This window comes from Poecilia reticulata, linkage group LG20 (genome assembly GCF_000633615.1).
Source record: "Poecilia reticulata strain Guanapo linkage group LG20, Guppy_female_1.0+MT, whole genome shotgun sequence".
NCBI classification, from domain to species: domain Eukaryota; kingdom Metazoa; phylum Chordata; class Actinopteri; order Cyprinodontiformes; family Poeciliidae; genus Poecilia; species Poecilia reticulata.
In genome coordinates, this window is record NC_024350.1 from 4,743,542 (window position 1) to 4,758,541 (window position 15,000).

The window sequence follows — 15,000 nt, forward strand, 5'->3', positions numbered from 1 at the left end:
TTTTTTGGATGATGCCAACAGTCTGAATGAAAATAAGATTTTGCAAGCTTAAAACATTAACCCCTGCTGAGGTTTCAGGGTCGGAGTTGATTTGACGATTGGTGGATCTAAATCCAGGGTAATCGTGGAATTAAACTTGTCTGAGACTGAAAGAAGCTTGAGACTCGGACCAAGGTTCACTCTCAAGGAAGATACCCTAGCACCCCTACCAGGCAGTCAGTGCTGCGAATGAATGGTTTTGGATCAAAGCATTTGTGTACGGAATTACCTTGTCAAAGAGTAGACCTTAACCCCACTGGGAATCCGTGACAGGATTTCAAATTCGATTTCTGCAGATGTCCTCCATCTAATCCATGCTTGAGCTATTTTATAAGGTAGAATGAGAGAATTTCTACCTCTAGATAAGCCAAGTCTGTACAGACATGAACCTAAAGCCTGGCTGCTGTAATTGCAGTGAAAACTACCTTTAAGAGGTAATGACCTTTGAGGCGCTAAATACAACGGGCGCTCCACATGTCTCAGATTTTTATTTGTGAAACAAAAACGTTTCAAAACCATCTATGCTTTTTCTTCTGTGTCACACAAAATACTTGAAAAAACAGTGTGTGTGTGTGCGTGTGTGTGTGCGTGCGTGTAGCATAACAGAATGTGGAAAAGTTCTGTCATCTATTGCAAAACTTAACTAATTTATGAGCGTAATTAAATCCATTCTTTTATTTTGAGTTAGACATTAACTTTTTTGAACGCTACGTGTTAAAAAAACATGGTTGTATCTTATTTATGTCTATTCTAGCTAAAATAATAATAATAATAATAATAATAATAATAATAATAATAATAATAATAATAATAATAATAATAATAATAATAATATACATTGATTCAAATCTACTCAAATAAAATATGTACAAGCACAGCATCACAGCTAGAAGCCTGGAGTGGATTTATTAGTCATAATTTGGCTCAGGATAAGACACGATTTCAAATTTGATTTTGTGCAACCAGCTAATGAGACAGCTCTACACATTCCCACTGGACATAATGTCGGTCAGGGCTTTTCATTGGGGTCACATTAGACTGAGCGATCCTCATTCAGTGCATGCTCTGTGAGATGTAACTGATGCTCATTATGTTCACTTTGCTGTATGGCACACAGCGGGGATGCAAACAGAAAATATAGAAATATACAAAAGGCCACTTATAAAATGTATTTAATTATAGTCTCTTTCTTTCTTTTTTTGCCTGTTTTTGTCTTTCTAAAGACTCCCTCGCCTAATTAGCACAGTTAATTGCTGCGGGTGGATGTTTTAAGATGTGCTCTGTTGATAATAAGGACACAAAAGAGAGTCAGACTCACCCAAAAAGGCCAAAAATAAAAGTTTCAGCACGACGAACTCATTTGTATCCATCACGCTGCGAGGACCGGGTCGGACGGGGATTGAACCATCAGCGGCGGCTCCGGGGAAATGTTATCCCAAATCGACCCATAATTGAAATCATCCCAGATGTTGAGCGCGTTCAGTCATGAGCCAAGACAGCACGTGACAGATTCAAAACAGAAGAGGAAAAAATATGCATACATAAAACAAGAAAAACAAACGCAGAGAAATCAGATTCCCGAGCGCGACTTCTTCCAGTCTCAGAGACGGAGTCTCTCTCTCTCTCTCTCTCTCTCTCTCTCTCTCTCTCTCTCTCTCTCTCTCTCTCTCTCTCTCTCTCTCTGAGCCGTCAGGAGTCACAGCTCAGGACCGCCGTCCTGCATCCTCACAGACGGGGGGCGGGGAGGGGAGGATGATGATGATGTTCGGGAGAGGATGATGGGGCTCCACCACGACAAAAAATGACCGGATTATCCACTGGGAAGTTAACTCTGAACATGCAACCAAAGACAAGAGGATATATAGGCTAATCATCCAGTCAAGGTTTATGACACATTGTCAAAAATATTAGTGGATACTTTTTCTGTGTCGCAGAGTTAATTCAAATTAAACTTGCTCGTAATGTACAATTATGCATATTATAGGTTTTCGAAAGGCAATTATCCCGAATTAAAACCAGATCAAGAGGAGGGCTGTGGTTCTGTGTCCACGCTGACACAGAACCACACTGACCTCTTGTGGTTGCTGTTGGTATTACGCATCCCTCAATCTGGGCTTGAACTCTGGAGTTCGCTGTGAAATTAAAGGGGCAATCCAAGGTTTTTAAAAGTTTGAATTTGTCGCGTAGAGGAGCATAACACAAATAGTTTGTGTTTGGTGTTCTGACAAACAGCATGTCAAGAGAAGGAGGTCTTGCTTGTGAATGTTGAGTTGGACGACGGATTACAGTTAGCCAGTGATTCTTGAGAATAGGGACAAAATGGGTTTAAATTTTCCCCAATTTTTTTTTTTTATTATTTCTCAACCTTATGTACGCAAATATGACAAATAATGTTTTGGAAATGTAAAGATGCCAAGGTGCAGGCTCCCAGATGCAACAATTTTTTTTTAAAATTACATTTTTAATCGACCTGACCCAGAACGTTGTCATCACCATCTGACAAAAATAAATATTTTTTTAATTACCCTATTAGTGATATTTTTACTCAGTTTTATAGACAAATGCTTCTCAAGAAACAAAATAAATATTATTTAAAACAAAAAACAAATTCCATCTGACTGAGTTGACAGTGCATGACAGAGTTGAAACAGAACTGAAGGTGGTGACAAATTAGTGAGTAAAAAGAAATACTTGATACATATGAAGTAATGCAATTTATGTAAAATACATTAAAAATGAATTAACTGTACATTTAAATGAGATTTGTCAACAATTTAACTGAAAGAGTCAAAAACTCTGATGGAGTTGACATCTGACAGAGTTGACAAAATGCCAMACTACCTCAATTTATATGATGTTATTCTGAAGGAGGCCATATTGTAGCTCATCAGGTCCATGAAATCTTTACAGTATACTAAAATTAAGCTTTTATTTCACAAAATTTAATCAAAGTTTTCTAAATTGTCAGTTATGGTGTTGACACATCATGGTTGTGACGAGCAATTTAGGAATAAAACAGAAGAAAAAATTAAAGAATAACATATGCTAACCAGAGCTTACTAGCCCTCTTGGCAAAGGAAGAGAAAGGAAGTGGTAATGGGGTCCTGAGAAGTTCTGGTGCCCCCCAATAATGCCTGATTTTTTTACATTCTTTTTATATCTGATGGTGTTGACAAAAACTAGGGACAAATTTCAACGGAGTTGGAAAATATATTAAAATTATTTTTAATTCAATTTATTGATACTTTTATAATTATTTATATGAATACTTATACTTAATAGTCATAATATATTATCTTAGTATTCCTTTAATTGTTTTAAACTATTATAATGTGCTGAGTTCTGCTCCAGACAATTGATTTTACAGGCACCATCCACCTTCTGCAATGATTAAAATAAAAAAAATAGTCAGCAAACACCAGGAAAATATACATTGTTCTGCTCCCATGACCCAGGTTAGTTTAGTCAAATATTTGAAAAAAATTATATTTCATGTATATTTTATTCAAGTTTTGTACTTTATCCATAGGACCTGTTTTGTCCCTATTCTCAAGAATCACTGTTAGCATCTGTAAGCCATAGGCTTCTGTTTATGCTGGAATGAGAAACAACAGAGAGTGGCACGCCACCACGTCCACTCTTCATTTCCTGTGTAAATAATCGTTGACTTGTGTGAAAATAACCATCCAATGCAAACATTGCAACATTTTAACGTTTCATTAAGTCGTATTTACATAAAACCGCCGTATTTGAGCGATGGTAGACGTTCACTTCAGCCTAGCTGTTAGCTTTAGCCTCAGAGGTCAAAATGACGACACAAAGAGATTTATCTGCTTATAGCTTTTCAGCAGAATGTCATTTGGAAATTCTAAGCTATTCACTTAAAAAGTCTGTCTTCATAAATATTCAATGATTAAAGTTTTATGTAAAACCACATTATCGGCTGCAATAATTCAAAACCAAATGCAAGTGATGATTTTTTTTTTTCAGTCCACTGAGCACCATTTCATAATCTCTTCTATTATTTATGTTTATGAAATAGAATTGTGAAATTCTGCTTCATAAAAGAGCGTTGGAATGTGTCATGGTGCTTACCAAAAATATTCAAAAAATTCCTTTTCTTTTGTTTTTCCCATTTTGAAGAGTGGCTAGGAGATAATGGCCTCAGTATCAACAATAACTCATAGATTACAAACTTAAAGTTCTTTTAAAAACTTAAAGTTCAGTAATATGTTACTCAGTTTATTATGAAATCACTTGTGACAAGCTATTCGCTTGCAGTAATCAGAACAGCTCTACAGCATCTTTTTTTTTTCCCACCAGATTTGCCAATTGTTGTCAAACAGACTTAAATCATCACCGTTCCCCAACCGGTGATTATATTTTCCGGGTTGTGCTTCCTAAATTGGGCCGGGGATTCAGATGACTTTCTCCCCAACAATGGTTTCCTGAATTCCAGTGGAAAAGAACAGTGTGTCAGGGAGAGGGTGCTGCTTTCCCTGCAAAGCCCAGCCCAGAGCTGTCAAGCCTTTGAGCAGGTGGGGAAGGAGGGTGTGGAAGCTACACACAAAAAACAGACCAAAACAGAAAAGGGATGTGTAAAGAATAAGTGAGGTATCTTTCCATTTGTGGCAGAACGTGTTTCTCCATCAGAGTTATGCTTCATATTTTTGAGAAAAGAAGACTTACCTCCTGTTGAAGCAACCATGACAACACAGGCCTCTTGTTTATGTTGTCAAAAACATGCTCTTTTTTGTTGTTGTTGTTGTTGTTGACATTTTTGCATTCTGCATTTAACATAAGAGGATTAGCAGTGAAAAAATTTGTATATTAAATCTATGTCAGAATGTGTTTTGCTAGAAAAGCAATGTTATTTTTAACTTATTTTTTAAATAACTATAATTTTAATCATTTTATTTTATTTTTTTAATGATCTCATTAGCATTTCTAATAAGTTCATGAAATAACACAAGGTGAAAATGATTCACTGTTCTCCCTTTTTTTTATATGATCAATTCAGGGGAGTGGCTTAGAGTTTTATAGTTTTAATAAAAAGTTTCCAAAAGAAAAAGCTCAAATAGGGATAAGTAATATCACACTGAAGAAATGTCCAGTGGAACATTACGATATATTAATGAAAGAAATGTGTTTTCGATTCAATTTCAACAATTTCTCAGACTTTTAACCAGAAACTGAACTGTCAAGTATGAGCCATCACTACAAAACAGACTATAATTACAAATAGAAAAAGTGAGAATGAACTCTTCTCCAGGTTCAGACAAGCAGAAGATGAATCAGCATTAGATAATTACAACTGTCGCTAAAGAAAATACAACATCAAAAAAGAAAAAAAAAAGTTGCACAGCTTGAAATGGTGAGATTTTCAATCTTTTGTGGTGCCAGCTGGTTGATTTATGTGCAATTTCTTCACAATAAAACATTGACAAAGTTTTTATTAACAACAAGCAGGGATCTTTAGCCAAAACATTAGAAATATCTGCTTAAATATCTCCAATGCTGTCCTCATTTTTGCAAAGTGATTAGATGTAGTGGTAAGAGGGAATAACGAGATACGAAGAAGTGGTCGGGGAAGGAAACGACCAAGGAAGAAACCTGCAGTAAAGGGACGGGGCCACCCGTGTCTCCGCTTTGGTCACCTGTCAGTCACCGGAGGTGTTGTACTTTGACCTGACGTTATGTCTTCTTCGTGGCATCGCTGTTCGCTGAAAGTTCCCAGCGAATTCCTCTGTGCATTTTTAAGATGCTGTGCACTCCCATCCTGAATGCCGAGGTCCTACTGAACCGGTTAAAATAGGATGTCAACAAGTGACGCTGCAGAGCTGGAGCTCAGAGTTGCAGGAGTAGGAGGAGAGACAACGACGCCTCAGTGCGCCACAGCTAGAACTGCATGGACTCCAACTGCAAGGTAGCTGAAAATCACTTTAAAACTCACTTTTACGGGACTCTTTGTGATAAGTGTGTAATGGTTTCGCTTCTCATGGTGTTCGTACACGATTCTGCGTACTTGTTAAGCTTCTGTGTGGCTTTTTCGCAGCGATTCGGGACGGGTTATTATGAAGGGAGACGAACGCGCGCCAAACTTCGCTTAAAAAACGACGGTTTTAGAAATGTAAGGGTTATTTGGGAAAAATCTGAGTCGTGTCGCACAAATTAAAGCTGTGATTGATTCAGGACTTCATTTGGGTGAATTCGGCTATGGAATCATCCTGTCATTTAACATTTCATAAGTTGTATAATACATAGATTTTTATCACTCCATAGTATGGAAACACTCCTTTAATACTACGTATGGATTTAACTGTTACAAAGCTATTTTCCTAATTTATTTTGGTCGGTTTATAGGTTATCGAATATAATATGACCCATTTAAGTTTCTAACCTATTTTACTTGACAGCTCGCATCCATAAAAATAAATCACCTTCCCTTTTTGGCTCTGTGTGGTATCTATGGACTTCCCAAAGTGCCCAAAAGTGTAATAATAATTTGTAGTTACATGTATCATTTTTAAAATTAAACTTTAAAAATATCAGATTTGTCCATGAATATATAAAATGTTTGTCTAAAACATCAACATGTAGTTATATTTAGAATTTATAAAAGTCATGAATAAAACAAATCAAAAATCTGTTAAAATCATACTTCAACATTTATTTGTACTCAGTTAGTTCATTCTTTCTGTACTGCTTTGCACGGGGAATTTATTGAAGTTGTTGCTCTTTTCACCAAATATATTCCGACATAGATTTTTTTTTTTTTCAACCTTCAAAATTTGTTAATTTTAAATAATATTGATTAGAGCACTGACTTCAATGGAAAAGACTGACCTATAATATAAATGTATAATGTCCCTCAGCAAGCATAATTAAATAATTACATAAATAGTAAAATAATTATGTGCTGGAAAATCTAGATTTTTTTCTCCCCATCATGTTTATGTAATTACATATTTAATGAATTATTGTGTGCACATTTATTTTAATCTTTAATCGAATATAGATACATTTAAGTAATGATTTATCTATTTGTCCTTTTATTGCTTTTTTGGCAATTTCAGACCCCCGTATACTGCATGCGTAGCTGCATGCCTCCGTGCAGATATTTTATTGCACCTACAAAGCACCAGCATCAGGTTGTGCTACTTCAGGGCACAGTTGTTAGCGTTTTTACCGGCGAGCTGGTACTTGCTCACAGATCTCTGCAGCTCGACCATATATATACACACTCAATTACTGTCTGTGCATGTTGGAGATCGAGCTTCCCTTGTCCTCCTACTAATTCCTTCTGAACCAGCGCAGGGTGTACCAGCGTATAGACTGCAAAGCAAACAGTATTTCTTTAAATTTAACATGCGATGAAGGTGTGGCAGCATTGGGACAAGTCTCACTTTGTCCTGGCCTGGGTTTTGTTGACTCTCGCGCAGATGTATCATAAAACCCATTAGGTGGAAGCTCATTAGGCCGAAACTTAACCGGGATTTTAAGGAGTAAATCATTTGCAGGAGTTGATTCATTGCGTATGCTCGTCAGAGCTGAGCGCACACACCCACACTTTTTTAGTCCTTCCAGTTATGTAAGTGCTAACTGGCAGCTTGTGCACACACCCACAGCGAAGCTGACCTCATGTGGGAAAAAAAAAAAAAAAAAGAAGAAGGAAAACAGCAACATCTATTAGGCACATAATGCTGCAACCAAAATAAGCCTCTCGGTTACTCATCGGCTTACAGAGCATCAAAACAAAGAGAGATCAGGATTCTAGTCATGATAGCTGTCTTTTTACATATCAGCTGTCAAATAAAGGCTGAAGTTTCTTTTGTTCTGCTGTCGTCAGCAGACTGTGACTGATGCCTGTAAGTTTTTCTCTACTCTAAAACGAGGGACATTTGCAGCTTATAGTTAAATAGTTGATAGTTAAACAATTAATAGTCAAAATTAAGGAAGTGCTGAATTATTTTCCCTTTTTTCTATAAGTTATTTGGTGAAAAGGCAACATTTTGCAAAAGGTCTTCTTAAGAATAATCATTACAAAAAACATTGTCAATGTTAATTTACAATCACAGAATAAAATAATGCTCAAAATTATGCAAAACCAACAAAAACCATTTTATTAGTGTATGCATGGACAAATATAGAAATATATGATTTCTATATGTGGTTTGTAAGCAGCCTTGAAAATTTGGGAATTTATTTTTGTGTTCATCCTGTTATGAATAAGATGGAAAGAATGGAAAATATTTTTTAAATTATATTTCCATTCTCTGCTCCAGACCTATTTTCATCATATCTTCACTGCACTATTCCAGCAATCAGTATTTGGGACTCTGAGTTATTTAGATGACATTTTTCCAGTATTTTAAAAATCCTGCTATAATCCCGTGATTATATCAGGATTATGTAAAATCCTGACATAATCACATTACATCACGATTTTAAAACTTTCTGATTTAAAATCCTGGGTTTGACCTGAAGTACTTGTGATGCTAAATAGAAAATTTTTTTGTTTGTTTGTTTTTTTTTTTGTTTTTTCTCACAATTAGAATAAAAGGTTTATTGGCTGCAGTCTGTACTCTGAATGAGTCTCTGTTTAGATCAGTCCAGTTCAAATGAGCGTGAATGTTGTAGGTCTTGAAATGGAATTGGTTTCTGTCCAAATGCTAAAGAAGCAGTGAAACAACCTCTTTTTTTCACACTACTAAATTACAAGCATGTTTTTTATTATTTGTCTTAACATGCAGACATTTAAATCAAACTTGAGCATAAAGTTGTTGTTTTTTTGTTACAGAAAATGACAAACTTGTTTGCAATAATCTGGAATTTTGAAATGGAAAATTTGCTGGAACCTTGAGAAGCTAAGAAGCTAATTTTCTGCCTTCTGACTACTGCAGCGTTTTGCTAATTTGTCTCTTGTTCTATGCTGTGAAACCTCTTCAAATGCTCCGGATGTGTCTCGTCTTCAGTTAGCCTAAAAGACACACGTTGCCAGTGGGACACATCTCTGCATCCCACTGGCTACCCTTAGCCGGTCGGAGCAAATTCAAGTCACTGATGTTAGCTTACTAAAGCTTAATGAAACCCATCTACTTGAATGCGATTTAGTCGCTTTGGTTGTCAAAGTATTTTTGGCTAGTAGTGAATACTCCACCCTCAAGACAATCCAGACTCTTTTCATGTGCCGTTTTACAGTGACCTACCAAAACCTTGTCTCTCTTCGAGAAACTCTTGAAGACTCAATCCTGTAGAAACAATCACCTACCTTTATTTCACTCTTCCTCCACTTCCCGTCTAATCTTGCACCATGTTTCTACACCATTACCTCTGACAGAACCTAACCACATTTTTTAGATAAAAGCATCAGTCTTGTGCATCGACGTAAAAATAACTAGAGATGTCTAGGTACATTTAATTACATTTTAATTGCTTCCTGTTCCCCTAGGGCATCAATATGGCTTGACACTTAGACCCATTTGTCTCTTCAGATTTGAAAGTCTAGAGAACACGACTTTCAGGTTTCAAAGAAAGCTGAGTACAGCAAAAAAAAAAAAAGTTTCTCATCTAAATTTGCCAAAACGTGATTCTGACAACGATCAAAGAAGAATAAACCTATAATTGCCTCTCTTCCCACAAACCACATCAGCGTTATTAGCTGGTAAAACAACACACACATCACTATACACAGCCTCTGTTTCAGCTAATTATGCCGGCCCAGCCTTGACAACTCTCCACTGTTGGGACTTGAATCCCTCTCGGCCCTTTTACTCTCCACAGCTGTAGGAAAAGGTCAGAAAGATGGCATAATCGAGGCCAATCACAATGAATGACTGATGAGCATTGGGGCCCCTTGATCTCATCATCATTTCAGTGGAGAGCCTCTGAACCTCCTGTTACCTTTAATACTTTAATGTGGGATGCACGTTTGAAGAAGGAAAGAACCTAATGACGAGCAGTTGTTGCACCGAGTTGTCCAAGTGCTGCGATGAAGGAGCACTAATTAGAAAGACAAAGCAATTAAGCAGAGAAAGTTAACACACCCCACGTTGCGCTCTTATGCAGTTCCACCACCTAGAGACCAATTAGTAGGGAAGGGCGCCTTGCTTGAGGCGGCTACAGTCCCAGGAACAAGCTAATAGTTGACTGCCCCGCCCTTCATTTTCTGTGGAAGCCCGACAAGCAAACTTGGCAACCTTTAGTGACCTCTAAACGAAGGATGCCCGGGTCACACTCTTACTTACGAAGGAGAGCTAATAAGTTTTTGTGAACGTCGATCTGATCCACAATGGCAAATGAGCCTTTTTCTCCTTCAAAGGATCTAAAAGCATTAGTATCTCTGCCATGCAAGAACGCATCTTCAGATGTCTTAAGGAAAATGAGGCGTAAGATGCTAAAGGTGTGTTATACGTGGAACATTCTGAAAACATGAGGCTGTCTTCTCTTTCCTCGCCTTTTTCTCTGCGTCGCCCTTTCTCTCATTTCTTGTTCCAGCAGGCTTTAATGCATAATATTCTCGGGTGATGCCAGTAAATCACCCCTGAGGGTAAGGTGGGATTGAGCTCTGTATAAGCTTGAGGAAAAATGAAAAAGAAAAAAAAAAAAGGTTACAGTAGGGCTCGGCTAATGCTGAAAAACATATGATAAAAGCAATTCAGATCAGTTGATATCGATAATTATTGATTAGATTTTAACCATCCAAAATGCTGCCAAACTGACCTTTTTTTCTTTTATCCACAATTTCCTCTTGAGCTGTTGTACTCATCACTCCACTGTGACCTTTTTTTATTTTTAAGCCGCTATGAAGCAGGGTGGCTAAATCTGAAACTGCTCCCACATCCTCAGGCATACTGTATTCTGTGAACCTCACCGCATAAACTGATGGTTGAGAAGGATACTAATCGCCTACATTTCTTGAGACAAAGTCCTTCATTTCCCACAATCTGAATGGACCCTACAGCAAGTTTAATAAGCTAGTTGGGCGCCTATCCCCATTTTGTTTTCACTACCGCACAACTGTCAGTGCTGCTCGCAGTAGCCGTCACGCTACACGTCTTTGCCACTGGTTGCATTGACTCCCACCATTATCAACTCGGTGTCGTATACTAAGCAGTTCGATGTGAATGCTGTTTCCCTTCTGAGCAGTTTTCTGTGCGAGTTGGTGTGTCACCGAGTACGCATCTGCTGTCCTGAAAACGTACCTTTGTCCTCTTTAAGCGAAGACTTTTGAGGACTGAAGTACACCCAAGTATGTTGGGGGCAACGTGACACTGCTGCTGCGCATGTTACTCTACTCATCAGGTTGTTGCTAGGTACCCAAAGAGTGAGTGAGTTAGTTGATACCAACAACCTTTCTTATTTGGCGGTGAGAGGTTGAGTGGCTAAAGTCTTTCTTCTGCCTACATCCCCCAGAATGCTGTGCAGTTCTGGATTGGAGTTCAGTGAAATCATCAAAATTCCATCGAACGTATTTTCTGTTAATCTGGATCATGTGTCTATTGTAATGGATATTGTTATTGTTTTATCGCCTAACCCTATGTCACACACATGAAAAAAAAAATTCAGCCTCCTAACTGTACATTTTTATAAAAAAGTGGAAGTGAATGCCCTTTTAGAGACAATTCCTGACATTACATTTGCTGTGTTTACTCAAGAGTTGATCCTTGCTGCACTGGTTTGACACACCAGCAGTGGGTTGCAGCAGCGGATTGCACATATGCAAGTTTTAGTGACTCCGTGAGTGGGCGTCTTCACTCGGTTCGCTGGCTGGAGGAGAAAGTGTTGACTTGTTACATAAACCCAGCAAATCAGACTTACACTTTCAGAGCAATAAAGGCAAGAGGAGTGGTTTAATTCTCCTTTGGCCTTATCTTCAGACCGGTTCCATCCTGCAGTTATTATATCACTGCAAAAACACACAGAGGGTCAATGATTCACTAGTGAGTCAGGATTAATTTTTTATAATTGGTAATTTATTGATTTTTTTTTTCCTGTTTTAAGGTACTTCTTAAACTTTTAAACATTTACAAGGCTCAGTCATAACTCCTATTACATCACTTTAGCTTCAATACAGTGAAATGGGTCTTTTTAAAATGCCTCAGATGAATACTAGAAATACAATTGAGCACTAGAACCATCAACGGGGAAAACGTAGCAGCCAAAATTGCGTTGAATCACAAAGTTTGTGAAATTTTTTTTTTCCCTTATGAAACCCTCCGTTGCCACAAGAAAACGAGTTGCTGTGTTTTTTCGTGTTGTTATATCATCAAAGTGGAAAAAATGAACCGGTCATTCCAGGATAACCTTTGTGTTTTCTCAACATTTCCCCAGACGCTATCCAGTCTATGACTGTTGGTTACTCAAGCGAGTACCGATGACATTAATGATTGTTAACAGCTGGAATTTATAGTAATAATTGATGAGGACTGCAGGGGAAACGCCGCAGCAACATTCTTTGCTATGTCCTCGAGGCGCAGCTGTCCACCTTTCTTCCTCTGTCACTGTTTTTGACTGTGAAACCACAACTGTCACAAATTGTACTCCTTAGTCATAGTGAGGGATTTGCTAAAGCTCTGGTTTGTTCCCAGTTGGTTCCCTTCTAGGGTTGCAATTTAGTAGCCGTGCAGTTTAGTTCATCCCACAAATAAACTCGTCTTACCCTCTGAATGCATACGTTTAAAAATGTTGAACTGTTTCATCCGTGATATTTTCTGATATGATCTCGGGTAAATATACAGAAGGGTCTTGGAGAGGAATCCATGTTTAACAAGGGACGTCCTGAATCAATATTTGAGGAATTTCTTGAACGATCGTAGCAGAGTGGCTGACTGCCACCGATCCCTTTATCTCTGATGCTAAGAGCTACTGTGAAACAGATACACGACAAGGTACATGTCAATAACTTCGATGTGAGACTTGGAATTGTCAAAAATGTTTTAAATAGCTTCACATATGTGGAACATAGAAACCCTTGCAGATGTGTTTACTTTCTGGCACAGCCCCAACCGCGCCGAAGCTTATAAGGAATACCATCCTTAATTCCTGTTGACATTGTTGTGTGGCTATTTTTCGAGTTGCCTTGCTGATTGCTGCTATTTTCAGCAAACATACAGTAATATGTCTTTCTTTGCTCCCATTTCTCCTTCAGAAACACCAATAACCATTGATTCTTCTTGAAGTGACCTCCAGTTTCCTTTGAATTAAAAAAATAGCTTTAGGGGTAGCGGAGGGAGAATATAAGCCCATTCGTTGGCTCTGCAGGTAACATTTCATTTATAAGGAAGATGATAGAAGTATAACTGCACAATATATCACACATGTGGTGTTACCACAGCATCGTCTCAGTCGATATCGCAAAGAATGGCTTAGGCTACACAATAAATGATTGTGAATTATTTATGAGCACTATACCAATATACGACTACGCCAGTTGCAACTTGTTCAATAAAACAACAAAAACTTTGTTGACATTTCATTCATGTAGGTTAGTAACTTTTTTTCTTTTTTTTTTTGTTTTGTGTTTTGCAACCAGTGTTGCCCATTAATATTTCACCGTATGTGTTTTTGTGGCCACAGAAGTGTCTTGAATTTGAGTCTGGGAATTTCACTGTGTCATATTTTATTATTTCAAATACTTACTCTAAGATCTGGACTACTAAGTTACACATCTTAAACCAAGCCATTTCTTGTTTCAGCTGCTTTCATATCATCATTTCTTTTAATTCGGATTTCTTAATAAGCATGAAAAATTGCCAAATTATTTTGTTTCTCACACCTGAGAAAATGTTCATATTTTGCAAGAACAACAAAGAGATGGAACGTGACCTTGGTAGTCCAATGAAGAAATGAGACAGTCTGTGTGAATTTCTCCCTTACTTTCTGATTGGACTTCACCCCTCAATCATAGGAAGGTTGAGCTTATCTCTGCATATGTGTGTGTGTCTTCTTCTATCACATTTTTCCTTCCTATCAACATTCCTCTGTTGTGCTTGGATACAGCTCTCAGTGAGCAGCCGCTATCTTTGTGTCTTAACCTGCTTGTCTTCTGAGCAATATGTAATCTGATCTTCCCAGTCATTGTGTAGACTTGTTCTAGTCTATTTTTTTTAATAAGCTTTAAAATCATAATTGTCAAAATGAAAAGAAATAAACTACTCCATGTGAAATGAATGCATAAAATCTTGTTGATGATTTTGTGATTTTAATTAGATGCACCAGTCAGATAGGTTAATTCTTCAGACAAAAATTAAGAAGTAAAAGTAATAGAAAATACACTATGCTAAAATACTATATTTTACACAGTGTCTCCCTAATTCTGCATATCGGCTTCCACACAACTCGATTTCACTCACCAAAGTGTGATTACTTCACTTCCTAGTGAAATAATCAGGCAAAACCAGCAGTTTGATCAGACAAATCTGATAAATCAACTTTTAAGCTATGTGAACAATATGAATATTTGCATCAAAAATACTCTGAACTAAGAGATCGGTCTGATTTCAAATGTTTTTCTGCTCGTTTCTTATTAGTGAACAGCAGGACAACACATCAGCAGACAGTCTAGGAAAGGACAAGGCTTATCATTGGGGTCATTCAGAGGTCAAGATCCAGAACGCTGCTGGCTCCATCCTCGTCACCAGCCTCATATTCCGTCTCTCCAAGCCGAAGCTGGGACTAGAGAAGACTCTAGAGGCGTGGTCCAGGTACGGAGTGTTTTGTTTTACAATATCTGCTCATAAAGGTTCATTCTGCCATTTAAATCACATGTTTTTCTAACATTTAGTCAAACAGTAATTGAATCTTTGGACCTGGTTTGCTGCCCTCCATTTGTGATGCGTTACCGTCTACGGTGGTGTGCAGAAGGAAGTGGCGTATTTTTTTATTTTTTTGTATTTTCACAAAGGTTGTAATGAAACTCCTAAATAAAGTGTGGGAAGTCTTTCAGGAAGTATAACTTAG

General features: G+C 37.6%; 2 protein-coding genes across 4 annotated transcripts in view; one reads left to right on the forward strand and one right to left on the reverse strand.

Moving 5' to 3' along the window:
• Positions 1 to 1,694, reverse strand: part of LOC103482308 (receptor activity-modifying protein 3) — a 37,429-nt gene extending 35,735 nt beyond the window's left edge. The window contains exon 1 of the mRNA XM_008438398.2: positions 1,358 to 1,694. Coding sequence (XP_008436620.1) covers positions 1,358 to 1,409 — 52 coding nt within the window. The 5' untranslated portion in view covers positions 1,410 to 1,694. The remainder of the gene's footprint in view (positions 1 to 1,357) is intronic.
• Positions 1,695 to 5,704: 4,010 nt separating this feature from the next.
• Positions 5,705 to 15,000, forward strand: part of LOC103482309 (mucin-5AC) — a 17,826-nt gene continuing 8,530 nt past the window's right edge. For 2 of the 3 annotated variants that reach the window (XM_017301968.1, XM_008438400.2), the window contains exons 1-2: positions 5,738 to 5,965; positions 14,571 to 14,744. Coding sequence is in view for 2 of the 3 variants with exons in the window: in XM_008438400.2 (XP_008436622.1) it covers positions 5,856 to 5,965; positions 14,571 to 14,744 (284 nt within the window). In the remaining variant the exon portion in view is untranslated. Of the gene's footprint in view, positions 5,966 to 14,570; positions 14,745 to 15,000 lie in introns of all 3 variants that reach the window. The other variant, XM_017301969.1, reaches the window with a different exon arrangement.